This window comes from Penicillium brevicompactum (genome assembly GCF_028827555.1).
Source record: "Penicillium brevicompactum strain IBT 35665 chromosome Unknown utg000006l_segment0_segment0, whole genome shotgun sequence".
In the NCBI taxonomy this organism is placed as follows: domain Eukaryota; kingdom Fungi; phylum Ascomycota; class Eurotiomycetes; order Eurotiales; family Aspergillaceae; genus Penicillium; species Penicillium brevicompactum.
Genome location: NW_026623209.1, coordinates 5394021 through 5415978, shown reverse-complemented (window position 1 = coordinate 5415978; position 21958 = coordinate 5394021). Strand labels below are relative to the sequence as shown.

At 53.4% G+C, this 21958-nt stretch overlaps 6 protein-coding genes across 6 annotated transcripts; 2 read left to right on the top strand and 4 right to left on the bottom strand.

The window, feature by feature from the left end:
* Positions 1-1607: 1607 nt before the first annotated feature.
* N7506_010265 (uncharacterized protein) lies at positions 1608-3167 on the top strand (the record flags this gene model as incomplete). The annotated part of the gene is made up of 2 exons (XM_056959558.1): positions 1608-2081; positions 2139-3167. The coding sequence occupies 2 exons, from the start codon at positions 1608-1610 to the stop codon at positions 3165-3167; spliced, it is 1503 nt and encodes a 500-aa protein (XP_056808948.1).
* An 848-nt stretch (positions 3168-4015) lies between these two features.
* N7506_010264 (condensin subunit BRN1) lies at positions 4016-6720 on the bottom strand (the record flags this gene model as incomplete). Its single annotated transcript, XM_056959557.1, is given in 4 exon segments — positions 4016-5971; positions 6026-6443; positions 6460-6597; positions 6647-6720. The coding sequence occupies 4 exon segments, from the start codon at positions 6718-6720 to the stop codon at positions 4016-4018; spliced, it is 2586 nt and encodes an 861-aa protein (XP_056808947.1).
* A 921-nt stretch (positions 6721-7641) lies between these two features.
* On the top strand, positions 7642-10795 carry N7506_010263 (sodium/calcium exchanger protein; the record flags this gene model as incomplete). Its single annotated transcript, XM_056959556.1, has 2 exons — positions 7642-7842; positions 7904-10795. 2 exons carry the CDS (start codon positions 7642-7644, stop codon positions 10793-10795), a joined length of 3093 nt encoding a protein of 1030 aa, XP_056808946.1.
* A 468-nt stretch (positions 10796-11263) lies between these two features.
* pan1 (actin cytoskeleton-regulatory complex protein PAN1) lies at positions 11264-15838 on the bottom strand (the record flags this gene model as incomplete). The annotated part of the gene is made up of 3 exons (XM_056959555.1): positions 11264-12434; positions 12486-15198; positions 15253-15838. 3 exons carry the CDS (start codon positions 15836-15838, stop codon positions 11264-11266), a joined length of 4470 nt encoding a protein of 1489 aa, XP_056808945.1.
* Positions 15839-16326: 488 nt separating this feature from the next.
* N7506_010261 (DNA-directed RNA polymerase II core subunit RPB11) lies at positions 16327-17056 on the bottom strand (the record flags this gene model as incomplete). The annotated part of the gene is made up of 4 exons (XM_056959554.1): positions 16327-16515; positions 16572-16681; positions 16739-16797; positions 16932-17056. The coding sequence occupies 4 exons, from the start codon at positions 17054-17056 to the stop codon at positions 16327-16329; spliced, it is 483 nt and encodes a 160-aa protein (XP_056808944.1).
* A 1862-nt stretch (positions 17057-18918) lies between these two features.
* Positions 18919-21836, bottom strand: N7506_010260 (uncharacterized protein; the record flags this gene model as incomplete). Its single annotated transcript, XM_056959553.1, has 2 exons — positions 18919-19565; positions 19592-21836. The coding sequence occupies 2 exons, from the start codon at positions 21834-21836 to the stop codon at positions 18919-18921; spliced, it is 2892 nt and encodes a 963-aa protein (XP_056808943.1).
* Positions 21837-21958: the final 122 nt, after the last annotated feature.

The following is a 21958-nucleotide window of genomic DNA, read 5'->3' as shown; positions in this document are numbered from 1 at the left end:
CCAGCAGACATCACCTGAAAATATGATCATAAGATAGCTCTATTAATATCTTCCATTTTCAACGAGCCTCGGAGGAAGATTTGGCAAGGAAGCAAGCCCCTGATGTATTCTGTACTACGCGCTGGAAAGGTAAACCCCCCCCCCACCAAGAGACTATTATCTTCCATACAGCGTCTATTGGTTCTTCGTCGTTTGTGAAATGTCGAGTAATATTTGAAGACAAGTTCCACTCATCGGTCATGGACTTGCCTTGGATTGAAAGGCGTCATCCGGCGGTTGTGACCAGCCAGTGATAGGCGAAAAAAGGAGGATGAAGTGATGGAACAGACGGAAAAGGTAGGAGATGTTTGAGCCGTGGAAAGTTGGCGCCCTACTAACGGGGTCTCTCGACATCCATGAATGGTGGCGGGCGGGTTCCTGGTCTACCGTATAGTTATGACGGGAGTGACAAGTTTATAGACAAGGGAAGGATGCAGGGCAAAGTGGACCTGGGTATGGAATAACAACACTATCAATACTCCGTACTTTGTGTGTTATGCTCATTCGACATAGCACCATCAACATCTAATCATTCAATATCTACGAAGTAAGAATGGTGAGTGCTGTCAGGAGATAAAACCGCGTAAATGTGTCAAAATGCCTGTTCAAATACTCCGTACTCCAGTAGGGCTTACTCTCAACTGTAAATCGTCGAATCAGCCTGAAGTACAGAGTATAGAGTACGAGTGTAGTACACCAGCTTGAAAGACTATCACCAAGACGTAAGCAGGAAGGCTTGGCAACGAGCTCCTAATGCGCGAGGTACCGCCCGTCACGGGTGTGATCGGTCTCCCACAGCACGCATAATTCCCGCAAAAATAGCCAGTGCACAGACTATTGTTTTTGACGCTCGACCAAAGCGAAGGTGGTTGTGAAGATTGTCCCCGGGATGATATTATCCACTCATTTGAAGACCAGCCTCCACCCTCAATTCTCCAGCGGTTCAGCAACGCATGTGGTTGGTCAGACGATCGGCGGATTAGCGCCGGTTGGGGTGACAAGAGGTGCATCGAGAGGAGCAAGCAGGGCCTTTACACGATCTGACTGGCCCACTGCTCCACTGTGACAAGCTTGGCTGATCACTCCCGCCATCCAGTCACACTTCCCCCTCAACGCCTCGAGGTGCAGTGCACTCGAACGGCCTCGACGGCAGCGGAATCTCCCAATCATGGCCCTGGCCGCTGTTGCAAATCACCTCCGGCGCTTACTCTAACCCGGCTCGAGTGATGAGAGCCAAAAGCCTGCATTTTAGGTCCCCGCCCTCGGACCAGCAAACATTATTGATATCCAAAGGTGCCCAGATTCTTGCAACCTTTTGGCTTTCATTTTTGTCTGTCTCAGGTCACCTTTTGCTCGTTATACCCGTGGACGCAGGCTTCGCACACGGTATTGGTGATCTACTGCAAAGTCCAACATAGCTCAATCACTGTCCAACCCTTGTGTGATATTTTGGTGGAAAACCGACTCTTTCCCTGTCGCATTTTCGACCCCAGTCCCCTGAGCTTCACATCAAGAGCTGGATCTCTTGATTTAATTGTACGAGTAAACTGTCCGACTTTTCCTCTTCAATGATGGATCATCACGACGACAGCCGCAATTACTCACCCCAGACCTACGAGCCTGTTGTCCCCGTGGATCTCACCCGGGCCTCTTATCACAGCGGAATGGGTCCCCTTCCACAGCACACGGTCCAGGAGACCCGCAGCTCATCGGAGAACAGCAATTCATCACTCAAGAGCCCACGCACCGCCAGATTTGCCGAGGCCACATCGATACACTCCCCGATTGAGCAAGCTCAGCGGTCACCTTTTGCCGACCCTCCGAAACCACAATCCAAGGGAGACGTTGGTGATGTTGGCTTTGGCTATGTGGCAGCGAACAATTATCATGCGAATGATCAAGTGCCCATGTCTCCATTCAGACCGGATCTGAAGGTGCCCCAAACAGCTAAATCACTGAACCCGCTCAGCCCGACCTTCCGTGAAGAGTACATGCTTGAGAAGCAAGAGAAGAAAGCTGACGTTGAGAACGCCCGAGACATCGTAAGATTTCCTCGCATATTTCAAACCTGTGTCATCAATTGTACTAACCCTCACCAGAGAATCAAGCTTCGTGTTCGCATTGCGAAGGTTTTCTTGCGTTTTGTCAACTTTGGCTGCAGTCTTATCGTTTTGTCTCTTCTGGCCGTCACATTGACCGTTTTCAACGCAACCAAGAACCTGCCCACTCGCAACAGCCTTCCTGCCTGGGCAGAGGGAACCAATCCGTGGGCTCAGTATCTCCTTCTGGCCATGGCCTGCGTCTCTCTATTTGCCTGTTTGATTGTCTTCTGGGCGTACCGAAAGGGCGGCCACCGACGTGCCGAAAAGGCAGCGGTTTACTATACCGGGTTCTCAATTGCCTTCTTCGCCTTCAATCTCATCATGTGGATTGTTGGCGCCGCAGTCTACCAGCATTCTAAAGCCACAGGAAACAACAAAGACATGTGGGGCTGGTCCTGCGCACAAAACACTCGCGAGCAGATCTATCACAACAGCGTCGACTACGCTCTACTCTGCCGCCTCCAAGACTGGGGCCTCGTCTGTGCCATTATCGAAGTCGTCATCGAGGTTCTCGTCATCGCAATTTACGTCGTTGTCTTCTACCGCGTCTGGAGCAAGCGCAAGCTCATGAAGTCAATGGACACTCGCGACAACGCCCGCTCAGATCTCTACCTCGCCCAGCTGCGTCTCCAGTCTGCCCCCAACACCCCCGGCTTCGCGGGCTTCAGCTCTTACCCACCCAAGTCCCCCTTCTACGCTGCCGCGCCGGCAGACCCCTACTCGGCCGCCGAGAAGGGCCAGTCTGCGCCGACTCAGTATGCGTCGCCGCGCTCCCCTACCCGTCCCACCCCAACTTTCCAGCTCCAGCCTCCTCCCATCAAGGTCCAGCAGCCGACACCTCAGACTGCACAGCAGGAGTTCGCTCCTTACCCACAGACACCATCACCGCCGCCTTCCAGTCAGCGCGTGAGCCCGCCTGTGCATGCCATTAGTCCTCCGGGCGAGCGCACCTACGCCGCTGTGCCGATTCCTGGTGCGTACGGGAGTCCCATGGCTCCTACATTCCCGGCTCCTGTGCATAGATAAAGATTGCCTGGAAATCATGGGAATCAAGCACAAATGAGCAACGTGATATGCAAAGAGAAAAATTATTATCATCAAAGAAAAAAAAACTTGAAAACTTCAAAATGTGAGATTCTGGTCATCATTATGATTGACCTACATCAAGCCCCGGCGGATCGTCTGTCCTTTCTTTTTCTGTTTCCTTCACCTCCTCTCTATGGAGTTTAATGTACACCTCGGGGCGTTTTGGTTGAGATACAGATACCTATTTGGGCTTTAGTACACGGTTCGTGTATTCACTTTATTTTCAAATTTTGGTCGTAGTCCAATGGATGAATGCAGCTTCACCTCTTAAGGCTAGACTGACTCCTCAAGCCTCTTCCAAGGTTTCAACACCGTACACCTATGTAGCAGTAGATATGCCAGGAGGCTAGGCCGTAAGTTTTGGTGCCCCGATTGATCCTTTTATGGGGGTCTTCGGTATTCAGGATCTAAGTCCACCCGCCTTGGTGTAGGAACCTTAGCAGCAACATCAGACAAACCTAGCCTTGAAGCTAGACCGCAAACATTAGTGACAATTACAGACGGGACAAGGGTTGGGTTCCAAGGGCATTCTAGAGCCCCGGACCTCGGGAGTATGTATGTGTGAAGTTATTTGAATTCATGAAATAGAGACAAAAATAAGGGCTGGCAACCCAAAACCTTGTAAGGACCCTAGAACACCATTCACTGCGAACAGGAAAAAGCAAAAAACCCCAACGCCGCAAGGATCTACCGAGTCACAATTGTCCTCTCTGTCCATCACTCGTGATCAACATGCAAATCGTAGTACTTCTACCCGCAACAACTGTACATGCGATGAAACCAAAGGCTTACATCCCACCATCTTCAAGGATAGCGTGGACATCCCTGGAAACAAAGATCTCTTCCAGGGTAGCCGCATCAGCGCCGACCTTGCTGAGATCACTCTCAAGGACAAGACCCTGCTCGTTGGCGAGATGAAGTAGACAAATGAAACCGAACGAGGTACTGATATCTCGCAATGTCTCGGCTGGATATACAGCCTTGAGTGAGTTCATGATGTGCGTGAATCTTAGTCGACCAGGATCCTTGGTGTCGACAGGTTGTTGTGGACTGTTGGCCTTCGGTGTGAGGGGGGCAGGGGCATCTGCCTCACTTTCAGGCTCTGGTTCTGACGGTGCTTCGCTAGATACAGCACCAGGCTGTGAAGCTGAAGCGAAGTCAACGGCGTCAACCAAGCGCTCGCCCATACCCTTCCACATTTCGGTCTTGAGACGTCGAACGTCTACCTTCTTCGCGACACGCGCGTATGCCACATAGTCGGGTCTTGCCCGACGACCACCTTGAGTGACCAGCTGTGAGCCGTAACCACCCTTGCTGGGTGTGGCGCCGACCATGTTCAAGAGCGCACTTAGGCCAGTTTGGCCACCTGGTTCGCCGGAGGATGCGCCTGCACCGCCGTCTGGCGCTGGGGACAGCATCTCCCGAGCATCCGCAAATGGCAGATTGTCGTCATCGTCGTCGAGATCAATGCCATTGGGGAAAGCAAGACCGTCGTCATCGGCGAAGAAGTTAGCATCGTACGCACCAGCGGCGCCTTCCTCGCCAGCATTCTCTTCCGGCTTGTGATTAGCCCAGAATGCCTCATCCATGTCACCGTTGCCGGATGTTAGATCCGGGCGTCGGCGCTTGCCTAGTACTTTCTTTGAGCCTAGCTTGGCTTTGGGTTTAAGGAAAAGAGTGAGGAGGTTGCGAGAGTTAAAGTGCTTGTCGTCGGGGAGGAGATTGCGCCCCTTTGTCTTCCATTGTGTCTTCGGCAATGAAACGGCCGAGTTTGAGCTAGCAGGGGTGTAGATCAACTCTGCCACAGCTGGATCAAGAGGTGCCGCAAAATCAATTTCGAAGGGCTCCTTCTCTTTGCGCGGTTTAGGGGCTGCAGTAGCGGCTGTTGCGTGGTCTTTGATTCGCCGAATCTTCCAGTGCTCCGGGCCTGCCCAATTCTTCTGTAGCGCATTATCGAAATAGCTGAGGATGTTCTCATGATCCTGATTGTTAGGCTGATGAGACATCGAGATGGCATATGGATCTTCATCGTCCTCTTCGCCTTCTCCTTCGTTGTCTCCAGCGTGGGCAACACGATGAACATTCAACATCGGCTCTAGGGCTGCTTCTCGGGCCCATGCCTCACCTCCGTCACCAAATCCAGTGTCACCACTGAGGTCGAAGCCGGCCAAGGTGCCGTCATCATCGTCAAACCCGACTGCATTGTCGTCATCCAGCATGATTCCAGATGGATCATCGGGTGCTCGTCCTTCTTCATCCATCTTGTCTTGTCGCCAGTCCTCGGGCGCTTTGAGGAGCGGAATATCCAACGATCCACTGGGATCACCCAGGTCGAGGTTCTTCAGGGAGGGGCAGATGTCTTGTTCGCCTAGACGATCCAGATCCGGGAAGAACTGGCTTGCAAGAGAACCGATGTCAATTTCCTTGTTATCTTCAAAAGTGTCACTTGCGGGCTGCTGGGCTGGTTTCGATTTGTCTTCGGTTTCCTGGTCGGGCTCTGCGGAATCTTGACGGTCATCCTCGGCTGTCTTGGCACTATCATCCACAGCATCGTCGCTGCTATCAAACACAATTCTTCCATGGCCATCTATGGCGAGATGATTCAGGAGCAATCCCTTAGCACCTCCCTCGTCGAAGTCTGCCGATGCCTTCTTGAACAGCGGGTCGACAGCAAATTCGAGCTCGAACTTCTTGAGTTGGAGTGACGCAAATGATGGGGCGAGGGTGGATTCGTGGGAACGAGTCTAACAGTAAGTCTTTTAGCGGAGATATAGACCTTTCAACTTTATCAAGCATACCTTCTTGCGCGACTTGCGAGGCTGACCATCTTCGCCTTCTTCATCTTCTTCCCCGTCTTCTACATCCTCTTCGCCACGCCCTCTTTTGTCGCGGCTATCGGCCAGACCACTCAAAAGTTTGCCAGTCTCTGTTGCGACACTGTCCACACGACTTGTGTAGATCTTCACGCAACCGTCAAGGGTACAACTAGCCTTCTGGAAATTCACACCGTCGCCTTCCTTCAGCAGAGACATATCGTGGAAGTAATCAATGAGCGCAAAGTTCCAGGAGTTGTTCGCATTGATCTTGTTATCAGTAGCCATCTTCATCCACTCTTCGAAATTTGCCAGAATGGGCACGCGCTTCATTGGTGTCACCGCGCGGCCATTCACATCGCTGACACGGCCACGGTGGCCCGAGCCTCGAGGAGTCGCGGGACTGTCACTTCCTTCACGGTCGTATGTAGTGAATCGGCGGGGGGGGCATAGGTGTTTTGACGGCAGCTTTGATCTGGCTCATTTGACGATCATGGAGCGCTTGGCGGGCCTCCATGCGCGCTGCCTTTTCTCCTTCATCATCGTTGAGGGGGATTCTGTCGTCGTTAGTTGCGCGTAAGCGGAATCGTTCTCCGGGCAACGTACTTGACTGGGGAGTTCTTATGGGGGGTCGAATTGCCGTTTGACCGGCGGTGCACCTTATTCGAGACGCGGGGCATGGTTGCGACTGCCCCCGATAGGGGATGGCGATAACGACGTATGGAAAGTTTGATGGGAGAGGGGCGATGAAGCAAAACAAATGGGGAAGTCAACAAACATACGGTTGCCACTGCGCTCCAATGACGCAGTACATTATGTAACATGTTGCCTCCTGGAGATTCAGGCACATACTTTAACCTAATTGGGTTAGTTGACTAGTCAACTCTTTATCATCCCCGGTTTCTGCAGACCACGATGCACCTTTGCACCGTTTCTTCAAATCCTACATACGGTCCCCTTGTGAACTCAACTGTTTGAATCACCCAGCTTCATTCGCAGTCTTGGCTCAAAGCTTTGCTTCATCGAATTCTTGGGCATAGAGGCCTCGATCATGAACACCCTCCTATCTATAAGTACATGTAGACCATTGTTAAATATGATCGGTCCTGAGGGTATGGCAAGTAGCAGATAAATCACAAGAAACTTGTACATTTTCAGCTCAGATCACGTTAGGCAACGCTTTGAATGAGCATGGATACCCAGTACTTCGTAGGACATGCCAGATAGGCAGAAACATGAGGCGGTGGCTAGCTTCGCAGGGAAATTGCAGAGTTGCAACTAGAGAAATCCCGGATTCTGCAAACACCCTACCCAAACTTGTGGCTAGGTATTCTTTGTGTTATTACTCCGTACTCGGTGATACTTCATGAAAGTCGATGCCGGGAACCCCTCCGTTGCTTAGCGTATCTTGCAGCGATCGGCACGCATTGGCCCACTTCCGAGGTCACTGCACCTGGAGCCTGCTGACATCACTGACTTCACCGCACTCGCGACACTTGCTAAACATCTGATGCTCGTTGGGCTTTCCAATGTCGGTCTCGGTACAGTCTGATTTATAGACCATCTGATCGGCCCACGATGCCACTGTGTTTTTCGTCATAATGAACAAGCTGCCGTACTTCCTGCAGCCTGCCGCCCGCCGGCACCAATATTCAATTCGACCGTTCTACACCTCGCTGATCGTGCTCTCGGTTCTTGCGACTGCAAGCTGGCTCTTCAGTACTACCGGCAATGGATATGAACTCTATACACAAGGCCCTGCAGCAGGCATCAACCTGTTCAAGCGCGAAGGCGAACCAGAGGTATCATTTCCCCTCCCTTGTGAGATGTGTAAAGGCTAATCTCTGTCCTACCTTGATATAGTGTCGCTCAGTTCGCAAGGCCCTTAATCAGTGCGAATTTGTCCGCGCCAATTGCCCTGATCATGAGGATGGCCTGATCTTCTACCTGCGGTTTTATTACTGTACCCTGACCGACGCCAAACCCGTGGCTTTCATAATCTTGATTGTTTGGCTGTCGCTACTGTTCAGTACCATCGGAATTGCGGCCAGTGATTTCTTATGTATCGATCTGAGCACATTGGCCAGCATACTGGGGATGAGCGAAAGTCTCACGGGCGTCACTTTTCTTGCGTTTGGCAATGGAAGCCCGGATGTATTCTCCACCTTCGCCGCCATGCGGTCGAACAGTGGGAGCCTGGCAATTGGTGAGCTAATCGGCGCCGCTACTTTCATCACATCTGTGGTCGCGGGCTCCATGGCTCTCGTTCGGCCGTTCAAGGTCGCGCGCAGAAGTTTCGTGCGAGATGTGGGTTTCTTCGTTGTGGCTGTTGTCTTCAGCATGTTCATGCTCGCGGATGGGAGACTGCACGCCTGGGAGTCAGCTACAATGGTAGGCTTTTATGCTTTCTACGTCATCACGGTGGTAACCTGGCATTGGTTCCTTGTGCGCCGGCGCCGGAGGCTTGAGAGAGATCTCGCAGCACGAGCCCATTTCCACATACCAGAAAATCAGGAATTGGAGATCGAGGAGACAGCCGAGGACGATGATCCGGGCGTGGCATCAGAGTCACGAAGCCTTCTTCGCGGTGCATCAAATGAAGATTTTGATCTTTTGGAGCGCGCTGAGGCTGTACCGATTTGGAAAGAGGAAGAAGACACCGAAGATGATGAAACTCGCAATCGATACCTTGCCGAGATTCGCGACAACATGCACCTTCACCGGCCTATGCGATCAAGGCGCAACACGATGAACCCTATCAGACCAAGTCTGGTTGGTGCTTTGGAATTTCAATCTGTGCTTCACTCGCTGCAGAAATCAAGAAGCGCCTATCACAACCCGACAATAAGTCTGAACAGCTACTCAGATGACGGCGAGGCCGATTTCGATAGGCGATCGATAGCATCGCACCCTCGCGCCAGCCGGCCATCTACCACCAATGACCGGCTTTCGCCTTCTAGCGCAGCAGGCTCATCGCGAATCCGAGCTGTTTCTGCAAACGACGCAGAGGGTTTGAAACTTGACACTAGTATCTTGGAGCCTCGACCAGCCCAAGGCCCTCTTCTCACTGTAAGCAAGCCCTCCTTCGAAGATACCCCGGGCGAAGACGCACTGCAGGCGCGCCAACTCCCTCGCATTGATACTGCAAATGCATTGGCGGTATCACAGCCATCCTCTGCCCATCAGTCATCTGGCGTGAGTCCCACCGGAGCAGATCCGCAAACCCCAGATCGCCTTGCCCCAGCGGACGCTTTCAACTCCCCAAATTATCAGCCATCAGGGGTACACGAAAGATCCCCAATGTCAGTCTCGCCTAGAGGTACCACAAATCGTCGTCATTCGGGCTTTGGTCTGGAAAGCCCCTCGGTTCCCTTTCCGTCTTATACAGATCTGTCCTCCCTCTCATCTTCGCGGGCACCCAGCATTCGACTGCCATTCCCTGCCAGTCCGTTGGAAAGGCTCCAAGTCCAGGACGACTTTGATAATTTCGCTCATGTAGGCTCTCCTTTCCGGAAATACCTGAGGAATTGGTGGCCTGACTCGATTCCTCCCCCTCAACAGATTGGCTGCACCCTCTTTCCCACATTGGCAGGCTGGAAGTCGAAGAGTGTCTGGGAGCGACTTCTTGGTATAATCGCAGCCCCCAGCGTGCTGCTGCTCACCATAACAGTCCCAGTCATTGAGCCAGAACCGCCAGAACCCATGGACTCGGATCCAATCCCCTCGGTCGTCATTCAAGACGTTGGAGATTCACAGGCCCCTCCACCTAGGGTCAGACTCCCGGCCGATAGTCCGGTCATGATTCCCCAGGAGCACGACCACGACGGGTCCCTGTCTTCCAATTTGCCCCCGACACACCCTCACCGCAAGATCTCATACGAACACTCCGGGCGCCCACGCTGGGACTCTGAACTACCACCTGTGCCTGTACCTGGCTCAGCAGATCCTATAGCCGTCAAGGACTGGAATCGCTGGCTAGTCTCAATCCAATTATTCACAGGCCCTTTCTTCGCCGTACTCATCGCCTGGACAACACTCGACGAGGATCTCGACCTTCACAACCTCATTCTGCCTACCCTCGTCTCCCTCCTCTTTTCGTCCATCTGTCTCACGTTCCTCATTATAAGTACCCGTCGTCACCAAAGCCAACGATCCAGTACAGATTTCACTCTTCTTTCACACGACTCTCAACCCCACACCCCAACCCTCCCTCCTCAATGGCGACCCTTCCTCTCTCTTCTTGGCTTCCTCGTTGCTATCTCATGGATCGCAACAATCGCCACCGAAGTCGTCTCCCTCCTCAAAACCCTAGGTGTCATTCTCAACATCTCAGACTCCTTACTCGGATTGACCGTCTTCGCAGTCGGCAATTCCCTCGGCGACCTAGTCGCCGACATCACCGTCGCTAGACTCGGTTTCCCAGTCATGGCCTTGAGCGCCTGCTTCGGTGGCCCCATGCTCAACATCCTACTCGGTATCGGGCTTGGAGGTCTATATATGACTCTCAACGGTGGCCAGAGACAAAACCAGGCCGTGGGGCTCCGAGACTCCGTTGGCTCGGTTCAAGTTCCTTACGAGATTGCCATATCCAAGGTCCTTGTCATCAGTGGTGCTACACTCCTGGCTATTCTTGTTGGTCTTTTGGTTGTTGTTCCATTAAACAACTGGAAAATGGATCGCAGGATCGGTTGGGGCCTTGTTGCTGTGTGGTGCGTGAGTACCTTGGGTAATGTCATAGCCGAAGTTTTCACTTGAGGTTCTTGGAAGTTGAACGTAAATTGAAGCGATCATTCTTTGGGGATATCTTTGGGCTTGGAGTTTTGTTTTAACAGTGGCGTTTTTCTGGGTTTTTTCTGCATTGCGGTTCATCATGTATACTTGGTTTGATGCACATTGAATACTGCACGGTCTCACTTCGCATGTGGTGGTAGTGGAAGACTCATGATATACGAATACACATGACCTCAGTCATTCTACTTTAAGAAACATACTCCTAGGTGTGACCTCGGGAGAGCAGATTATTGGGGTTAAAGCACCAAGGTGATAGACAAAATTTATGAGTATTCCAAAACAAAATACAGAAACAGCTAACTAATCAGCCCTCGCAATTATCAATTATGAATTGACTTCCTCAATCATCCACGATGTCACATTCTCTTCGTCGCGCATCTGTACAATATGTACTCTCAACTCAAACAAAACCAGACATCTTCTTCCTCAAGCTCACAGGACACGTCCAGCAGAAGAGCTCGTGCTGCGATCATTCACTTGAGTCTTCTTCAGGGTCATGCCTTGCTGGATGGATGCAAGAAGAGCACCTCGGCCGCCGGGACCACCTGCGGGAGCGGGTGCAGGTGGAGGGGGCACACCGGCCGGTGGTGGTGGGGGCGGAGCAGACGGGGCTCCGCCTGGAGGTGGGGGTGGTGGAGGAGCAGATGGGGCACCAGCTCCAGGGGGAGGTGGAGGAGGTGGAGGAGGCGGTGGTACTGCAGATGGTGGGGTGGGTGTCGCACCATCGCTGGGAATAGCAGGGACCGGGGGTAGCTGTGCTGGGGGAGGGGGAGGGGGTGCGATAGGGCTGTCTTGGACTGGGGTGGCGGAGTTAGAAGCCGGCTTGTCCTCGTCCATAGCGCTCAGAGGACGCGGGGGAGCCATGGTGCCAAACAGGATGCTGGCAAGCTGCTTGGCGCTTCCTCCAGTTGGACGGTCGTCGTCATCATCGTCAGATGAGTCGGCTTCGGAACCTGCAGCAGACCAGTCATCGTCCGCTTCAGGGCGGGCGCGAGTCTTGCGTTCCAGGGGCGCGGCACCGGTGAAGGTTGGCTTGATGGGCTCCTGCTGCGTCAAGCGGTGGAAGGGGTTGGTGGACTGAGCCGAAGCTGGTGGTGAAGCAACCGACTCAGACTGTTGACCCATAGTCTTGAAGTAAGGGTTCTTAGACTCGGCATCGGGGGTAGCAGCGGGGATGGCGCGGCTGCTCTCGGGCGAGCTCGCTTCGCTGGGCAAGCTTTCGGGCTCGGGAGCGAAGGAGGGGGGTTCAGGGACAGAAATTGTAGGCACTGGAGGGGTGGGCAAGACCTGACTTTGGGTAGGAGTGCTGTGCTGAGGAGTAACATCAGCAGGCCCTTCATCGTCAGAAGAACTGTCATCGTCAAGACCCTCAAGTTCACGCTGCAGCTGTCGCTCGCGCTCCTTGGCCGCCTCCAGCTCTGCGCGTTGGGCGGCAAGGCCAGCTTCTTGTTCTTTAGACTGTCGGCTTGCTTCTTCTCTGCGGCGCTTCTCTTCTTGTTTCTTGATTTTGCCTTGGCGAACCTGTTCCTCGAGAGCTTGCAGGCGAGCTGCCTGGGCATCCTTCTCCTTCTGGAATTCCATTTCACGCTGGCTTGCCTCGTTTCTGTATAGAAAATTAGCTTGTGTAGACTTCGATTGTCGGCATGATACTTACTCAAGACGCTTGGTCTCCACCTCCTGGGCCTCTTGCTCTTCCTTGATGGCTTGCTCGCGGGCAGCTTGCTCAAGCTTAGCGGACTCATCTGCTTTCTTCGCGTCGGCTTGGCCAGCGCTATCTGTCCGGGCGCGGCGGGATGGCGGCGCTGGGGGTGGCTTCTTGCCTGCCGGCTTGGGAGCTGCGGCACTAGGACCACCACGCTCTTCGGCTAGACGACGCTGTCTCTCTTCCTCGCGCTTGGCATCTTCTTCTTCGGCGCGACGAACACGGTCCTCGCGCTCTTTTCTCTCGCGCTCCTGGCGTTGCGAGAGAGTCTCGCTTGCATCATTCGGCTTGAGGCCTGCGGCAGCCATACGCTCCGCAATACGCTTCTGGGCGCGCTCTCGGGCAGCAGCCACACGGTCATCATGTGTGTTGCCGGGAATTGAGCCCGAGGAGTCCACAGATGCAGGCATGGAAGGACGCGCGGCAGAGGTTTCAGCCGCTGGAGATGCGCGAGAAGAAACATCAGGCGAAGGTCTCTCTCGTCTATTCTTGGTCAGCGGTTGATCGATTATTATATGCGCGAGAATAACGTACTCTTGCTTGCGAACATTCGCAGTCCGGGCATTACGGCTAAGATCGTAGATGAAATCGCGGATGACATCCTCGACGCCCAAAGCATCTTCCCAACGACGCTTTTCGTGTTCGCGTGTGGAGTTTGAACCTTGGTCACGGAGACTGTCTTCCAAACTGCGAGCGAAATCACGCACGCTTTCCTCGACATCACGGGTCATGGTGTCGTTGCGCTCACGCTCAGTCTTGATATTAGTACTCTCAGATTCCAGACGGTGAGCGGCTTGGCCGTCATCGTCTTCCGTCGCGGGAGCGGGTCGACCAGCGAGCTCTGCAGCTCGAGCTTGCATACGAGCACGAGCACGGGCCTTGATGCGGTCCGCCTCGGTCACAGTTCCACCGGGTCCAGTACCAATGATGTTGGAAGCGCCTCCGGGGTGTGCCTTGGCATCCTTGATACGGAACAGTTCAAGTCTGGCATCAGCAATATCGCGCTCAAGGCGACGAACATCAGATGCAACCTGAGGAACTTGATCCTCGAAGGACTGCAATTGACGACGAAGAGCCCTGCGATCCGCTCCACTGTCCACTTGGCGGAACGCGGCATTAGGATGGGTATCGAGATCATCCTGGACACGACGAATGCGCTCCATGAGACTCTCTGCCTCGCGACGGTCCTGGCGATCCAGATGATCATCATCCTCAGCCCGGTTTTCGTCCTGGAAATCAGCAGCGTCCAGCATGACCTTGGCCTCACGAATCTTTTTGTGAAGCTGATCTACAGAGAACTCCTCATCCGAGGCGCCAGAGGCAGCAGGGGAGGGGGTTCGAGCTTCGTTACCCACGCGACGGCGTGCGCTCGAGCGGTATCCTCCAGCGGAGTCATTGTTCTTGAACATGGTCGCATCTTTGCGACTGGCAGTAGATGAGCCACCTGCGCCGCCACGGAAGGAGTGATCCTTCAGATAACTGACGCCGGTCTTCTGTGGCTGCAGGAATGCACCAGTAGCCTTGCGGTTCTCTGCATCCTGAGAGAGCAGCGACTTGACTGTACCAATGGAGTCGTTCAAGTGGCGCGTGGAAGGAGGAACAAGCTCGGGTGGCAGGCGGTTAGGAACAGGATATCCGTTCAGAGCACGGTAAATCATATGCATAGCCACAGCGAACTCATCCATGTTAAGACGGCCACGGTTGTGAGGATCGGCCAAGGTCCAGATGCGCTCCAGATCCAATCGGTTCAAGCCACTTTGGCCCATGATTTCGATGGCAGTTTCACCACTGACAAAGCCCTTGCGAAGACCGTCCCAAGCACGGAAGAGATCATCGTAGATCTTCTTCTCCTCCTTAGTAATGGCCCAAGCAACAGTGGCGTTTCCTGAAAGACCAGCAGTGCTGAAGCCGCCTTCACGGCCAGGTTGAGGCATGAGCTGCTGCTTCATGGCGTCAATGTTGGGCAAACCCTGCGCGGGGGTGTTGATAAAACCCCACTGACCCGGAATACCAGTGGGCTGTGCGGTCAGACCAGTTGGTTGCACTCCCAGGCCCTGAGCACCGCCAGCTTGGCCAGGGCTCAAGCTAGAGCCAAAGCCAGTGGGCATGGGCGGCATTGGAGGCCGAGGACCAGTGTATCCAGTAGCCTGAGGGTTGCTCAGGAATCCAGTCTGCTGGGGCTGAAGGAACTGAGACTGGTTCTGTCCAGGGAATCCTGTAGCCTGGGGTTGTTGGATAGCGGGTGGCTGAATGCCTGTCTGCTGGGGGAAGAACCCGGTAGGCTGCGCTGTCAACTGCGACAGAAGTTGGGCATTATTCGGTTGCTGCGGAACAGGCTGTTGAACGACCGGGGGCGTAGCACTGCTTTCCATGAGGGGCGCATCGAAGTTGGGCACGTTGGTTCGCTGCTGGGGCGCCTGCGGCTGTGTATCGGGGACATCGAAGGAGATGATGTCGACCATGCTAGAAACCTCGTTCTTGATCGTTTCGGGCAGAGAGGGAGGGAGTTCGCGTCCGGTGATCCGGAGGTTACAGAGGTACATAGCCAGTGCGAATTCAGGGAAGAACAGCTGTCCAGATTTAGTGGAATCACTCAGAACCCAGATCTTGGAAAGGTCGGCGCCGCCGAGCTTCGAGCGCATCAAAAGATCTCTCGCTTTGTCGCCTGTATGAAGTCAGTATATGAGGTGCATATCATATTAACCCAACGCAGGCTCACCATCCATCGTCTTGCTGTCGCCTACGGCTGACTTGAAGAGCTGCTCGAACCTTGCCTGATCTTGCGCCGTGATGAATGACAGCCGAATGCTCGGGATCTTCGATCCTGTCTTCGGCGGCACCTGGGGAGGTGCTCCAGAACCAGCATCTTGGAAAGAGTTCGCAATGTCAGACGAAGTCTTGAAGCGAGTCGGGATTTGAGGGACTGGTGGTGGCGCCTGCTGCGCCTGGTTCTGAGGTGCGAATCCAGTATATTGCGGTTGGAAGCTCTGCGCTTGTTGCTGCTGGGGAGCAGCGCCGGGGAATCCGGTGTATTGTTGTTGGAGTTGACCAGCGGGGAAACCAGTGGCTTGGGGCTGGAGCTGCTGGTTACCAAACGGCGAGGGCTGGCCAGCAAAACCAGTGGGTTGTGGAGCAAGACCAGTCGGCTGTGGAGCGAATCCGGTCGGCTGGGGCTGTTGAATTGATGGTTGTTGACCCTGGGGGAATTGCGAGTAGGGGGGTTGTTGCTGTTGCTGCATGAATGGTGCCTGGCCGGGACGGCCAGTGGCACCACCCCCGAGGAAATTATTCGACGAGGAGTACATTATAAATTCACGCTCGCATTAGCAAAACAGATGCAAGGACCCAGTCAGAAATTGATGAGAATAAACAAATGCAAAGTGGTCAGTGAGTTGGGTCTCAGGAGGATGCGAATGACGCCGATGGACGCGGCCCCGGGTACACGCTAACCTCATCGGGTGCTTAGTAACAGCGGTCCAGTGGATATTTTAAGAACTATCAAATGCAACTACAGATGAGAGGAGAGCTTCAATGGCAATGAACTTCTTGATGTACTGTTGAAATTTATCGTCGGAGCGGAAGACCATATAGGTGTCTTCCATATCTCGGACTTTGAAAAGCCTTAAAAAAAATTGGAGTATCCGCGCCGCAAGGAAAAGATGGGTCGTCCATAGATGCCCAGATTGAAAACCCAAGATGAAAACAAACGCAAAGCATAACATCATCACTGCCCCAAACACCTTGCTTTTAGACCGGTGCATATTTATGGGCAGTGGCTGTCAGGTTCAGCCATTTATTCGGTGTGTTGTTGGTTGGCAGCGTTGGCCATCTTGCGAAGCTCATACTCTTTGGTGAACTCGCGAGACAGGGTACCGAGGTCTTTGATGAGAGCTTCGGAGGCGTTGATGACAGCCTGGCGCGGGGTAATCTCGCCATCCGTCTGGACACGCAGCATGAACTCTGGGGTAAGAGGGTGGGGAACCTGGTATTGCACTGTTAGTCTCGCTCGTGGGAGCAAAGGACGGCCGGCTTTCTTACGCGGTAGGCAGCGAAAATGACGTGAGCGGTCTTCAGGAGACGGGTGCGGAGCATGTTGCCAAGGGTATGATCCTCCTTGCGGAAGGTGAAGATGCAAGCAGAGGGCAAGCCTGAAGTAACTCGGTCAACGAAAACGTGTTTCTAGTCGTGTGCAACAGTGTACTCACGAGTATCGACTTCAACGTCGATCTTGTTCTCGCCAGGGCCAAGCAGGATTGCTTCATAACTGTTTGAGGTGTCCAGGTTAGCCAGTGAATGTTTAGGGTCATATTCAGAGCATGGCGTGGTGATATGTGGTGATAAATGAAATGGGAAATTTGGGACCATCAATGAATGAAATGACCATTCAATCAAACTGACACATCGGGGACGTCGTCGGGGAGCGAGGACCTCTCATGGCGAGGAGCCGGAGCTGAGCCCCGACGACCAGCACGATCTCTGGCAATAGCCTCGCTGGCTGTCAGGATGCGACGAGGTGGGGCCATGATGAGAATGGATAAAACAAGTAGAAGCGAAATCACGAGAAGAAAATGGGATGAGGTGTTGTGGTGTCAGATGCATGGAAAGTCGGATTGATCAAGGTAAACAGCTTTTGTAAACGGCACCTTGTGATCTGGTAGCCAACACGGCTCAATGTGGAAGGTGCGATACTTCGTACCGATCCTGCCCAACCTCAAGCCGTGAATGGTTTCGAGATCACGAGATCAATTTCTGGAGTAGCCATGTAGACCTCAAGCTTTCTCAGGAAGATAGAACTTCGTTGATTTGTCTCAACCAGCTCATTGAGGCACATCTGATATTGTCGCAATGCTCCGCAACAGTCTCACTCAGACACATGAAACGACGTATGAAAAGAACATCAAGGCAACAGAGGCGGGGAATTCATCGGGGCATCAAAATGAAAAAGCGACTAAAAGAATGCATTTCCACGTACCGATCGGGAGCGTTCATATTGAATGAACTCCAAATTTCCCAGTAAGTTGGTAGTGGTAAGAGGCAAGTGAGTCCGCAAAGAGCAGAATGAGATATATGAAAGGTTCAGCTCGGGAACTATCGTACTTCGCCGAGAGCTAGCAGGTCAGCGCTGCGTTTGGGGGATGCGAGCTTCAGGACACGATCCACGGGGACGTTCAAGTATCGGTTCAAGGATCCCTTCTTCGACCCAAGTGAGACGGAGTTGACCAAGGCTGGAATGTTCAATCGGGCAGCTCGCTTTAAATCAATAAATGAGACTTGATACCAATTCAGCCTGTTGTCTGCTTCGATGAGAAGAACTCGGTGATATTCATGGATATCACCGAAGCAGATCTGATATCTACACGTGATCTGCATATCTACACGTGACAGTCACCGACCCACATTTGGACATTGACTGTCATTGGTTCAGAATTGCCTCGATCCATGGTTCACACTATTGACTTTGGTTACCATTCTCATCTGTATCCTGTTGCTATGTACTATAGCTCCAAGGTTCTAGCTCCCCGTATCGAAGGAGGTAGTATTTATGCAGTTCCCTATGTGTGTATAACGTACTTTTGAGTTGGCTGGTAGCTACACAAGTACATCCATGGATTAGGTAGCTCCAGCGGCTGAATATAATTTTCATTTTAGTAAAGTGAAACGACCCATAGTTAATAACTGCTAGAGTGGAAGCAAATAGTCTTGTCTAAGATATACCAACATTGGAGCCACTTTGGGCCGCCATCCATCCAGAAAAACAGATACACCTTCGAGACCTTGGAAATTCCAAGGTTGGAATAATAAAATGCCATCAAGATGCGAACACGCAAGCAGTCTGCAGGGCGAAATAAACATGCAAACCAGATTTCTCGGTTATTTCCCATAGAAAGCCCCCAAAGCATTCTACAAGCCAGAAAAGAGAATCCACGCCTACGAAACCACCAATGTAAAGAAGCCGGTAGAACGGCCCCAAGGACCGAAAATGTATTATGGTCGAGTAGCGCTCAGGCAAGATGCAAGACTCAAACGAAAAGGTAACACGAACAAAAACAACGCCTCTTCCCACGCCGATGCCATAACGAACAAAAAAAGAGAGATCCAAAACGCATGAGTAGAAGCCCAAAAAGACAAAGGAAGCATATGTATTCATACTTGTCGGCTATATCGACGACAGCAATCCCATCCATATGCAATAAAATGCAAATATAGAACAAGGGCGACAAGGGAGGGGACGTGTCTAGTAAGACAGGCCCAGTGATGATATGTGCGTGAGATTTCGTGCAAATATTAGAGAAAAAGAAGATCAAGGAGGGGAGGAAAAAAGGCTATACAGCGTGACACGGACATATGCAATGGAATGCAAGACGCTAAAGCGAAGATGGTGGTCTCAGTGCACGGCGCTGAGGAGATCGCCGAAGGAAGAAGTGCCTCGCTTCATCTTCCAGTTTGTCTTCTTCGTGTCGCGTTTCTTCATCATATCGGCCCAAGCTTCGTCGTCATCTTCGTCGTCGGATGCGGCTTTGTGGCCGTGTCCACCGCCAACGCGACTATTCTGGGAGACAGGACGGACGCTCACGTTGGCGAGATGTGATTTTGGCAGGTTGTGCGACTGGGAGTTCAGAACGGATGGAGATTGGTTTTCATCAGCCCATTTGTTTGCTGAACTAGTAGAGTAGCTTGTTTCTGGGGGCACGACGGAGACCGGACGGTAGCGGGGAGCCATGCCGGCATTGCTCCGCTCAGAAGGCGCAATGGAGGGGGCATAGCCGGTCTGGGGGCGGAACGCATTGCCAGAGAGGTTTGGCATCGGGGATCCAGTGCGGCGGGTGGAGATGTTGGGGTCGAGCATGCTCATGGTGCGCTGATCGGGGTGCGGCATCGCAGAAGAGGGGACGTTGAGCATTGAACCGGCGGGCATGGACATCGGACGCATATTGGAGTTGCCGTTGAGGGAGGGGGTCCTCCCGAGGGCGAACCCATCGGGGGCATGGGCATCGGGCCTCCGGGCATCATCATGGGAGGCATGGGCATACCCTGCATCATTGCTTGGCCCTGTCCACCTTGCATCTGCATCATTTGCTGCATCCACTGCATCTGCATCTGCATCATGTTTGTCATCTGCTGTGACAGCTGGATCGATGCTTGTTCTCCAGGGGTTACGGGCGCAGGCGGACCAGGCATTTGTGGCATCATTGAATGTGGCCGAGGCACAGATCCCATGTTGTGCATAGCTTGGGTGTTTGGACTTCCTCGGCGCATAGCTCTTTGGCGCTCCTCATTCGCAATGACTCCTACTAAACCTCCAGGGGTAGGTGCTGGAGATGGGGAACCTCCATGCACTGAGCCGGAGCCGCCTCCAAAGGCCAAGGATTCACGGTTGGCGTTGTTGACCAGACCAGCGCCATAGTAAGGATCCTGTGGCAAGTTCCTCGCAAAGGGAGGCAGGCTTCCCCGGTTTCCACCATTCTCCGCACCCGACACCGAGCTCGAGGACGATATGTACGGTGGCTGCATGGAAGCACGAAGGTTGGGGTTCGAGCTGGCGTTGTTCAGGCGGGTGGGCGGTCGATTTTGACCGGGGAATCCATGCGCTGCCAGTATACCCAGGGGAACATCATCGTCCTCTTCCTCGCTACTCTTACCGCTGTTAGACTTATCACCCATAACAGACAAGCGACTTGGTAGTAGGTTGGGTGTGCTGTTACTAGCGCCGGTCATGACTGGGCGCACCGAGTGCATAGGTACTTGCTGGCCGGTGATTTTCATCATCTGCTGACGATACACAGAAAGGTGAGCCTCCTGCTTTCGTCGTTGCCGTTCCGTCTCGCGCTGCTTTTCCACCTCGTCTTCCTCATCGTCGAAGTCATCATGGTCGGACTCTGCCTCACTCTTGGATGCATTGCTGTTGGACCGTCGAAGTTCTTGTTGCTGACGATAATGCTCGAATTGAGAGGGAGTCATCACCTTGTTACCCGGTGACGTAGACTTGGGCAGCCTCTCCGCGTACCGGGCGGCCAACCGTGCGTTGGCCGCGATCGCAGGGTCTGCCCTCTCGGCAGGCGGCGGCGAGCGACGATACAAAAACATATTATCGGGTTCGGGGTTAGCGGGCGCAGAGTAAACAGCCGATTTGCCCTTGTCCATGTATGAGCCACCCGTGGTGGCACCCTCTGCCCAAGGTGAAGTTTCCTTACTCCACATGAGGGACTGGCGAACCAATTTCGCATCTTCGTCATCAAAGGGCAAACCGTCCCCTGATGGAGAATAAACCCCGCTCCTGCGCAATCCACTTCGGTCCGTCCTGTCCTTCAAAGGCCGCTCCAGCGAGCGATGCGAAGTTGTAGCGGCCTCCGAGAGGTGATTTGGAGACGGAGAAGGCCTTCGGAAGCCCATTGGATCGAGAGTAGACCGACCTTGGTCCAGCGACGGATCACGGTTGTGTAGCAATCCTTCCTGAGACGGGCGACGACCCCACGAATAGGGAGGGGACTCGATGGCGGTCGACCGGTCTGTATTTATCGGCGCGGGTGCCCCAGCTCTGCTCACCTGGAACTCAGGCAGAGCGTGGGTTGGTGGAGATGAAGAATACTTTGAACCAGTCAGATTGCCAACTCCGTGAGTAGCTTCAAGACTTCCATTATGCGGCTGAGGAGACCTTTCTCGCGTGGAAGAACCACCCATATTATCGAACATCTTATTGAAATCATCCTGAGACTCCATGGTAAAGTTGGTATCAGGCAACTTGGGTGGAGTGGCCGTACTGTCGGTGCTACCCGTCACCGGGCGTTTGGCGGCTTCGGGCGTTTGTTGACGAACGACAGCGGGTGTAGACTTTCCAAAACGACCGCCGAACGAGAATGTTCGGCCTGCAGCACGCAGGGCACTGGCGAGTGGTGGTGGTGCGGGCACATCGTGGATTCGGGAATGCGGAGATTGAGTCTCTTCGGCTGCCACTTCAGTGGAGGATGGGATCGTCGACGACGAGCTGAGTCTGGTTGACGTAGAACTTTCGTAATTCCCACTTTCACGGTTCCCCGTCAGCCGTCTCCTGAGAGAATCCATGGTTGAGGGACGTTCATACCGCTTGTCCAGGGGTCGCTCTGCAAATATGTTGTCCTCTTCCAGGGCCGATGGCACCGCATTGCCTTCGCTGTGATGTTTGGATAATGCTGCACCGTCCGTCATTGATCGCTGCGGCCCCGGGCGCTCGAAGACTCGGAAGGAGGATTGAGGGGCTTCCACGTCTTCCAGGACGTTGCCGGACGATTTTCGTCGCGCGAAGCTCTTGGGCAGTTTGATGGGCATCACCGCGGATGGGTCGGCCAAGCACTTCACTGGAGAGTTATTATGGACCCCTTTGGAAAGCGCCAGTCAGCTCTCATTAAGGTTTGGACGATCCTGAGAGGTTGTGGCCGAACGCCTGACGT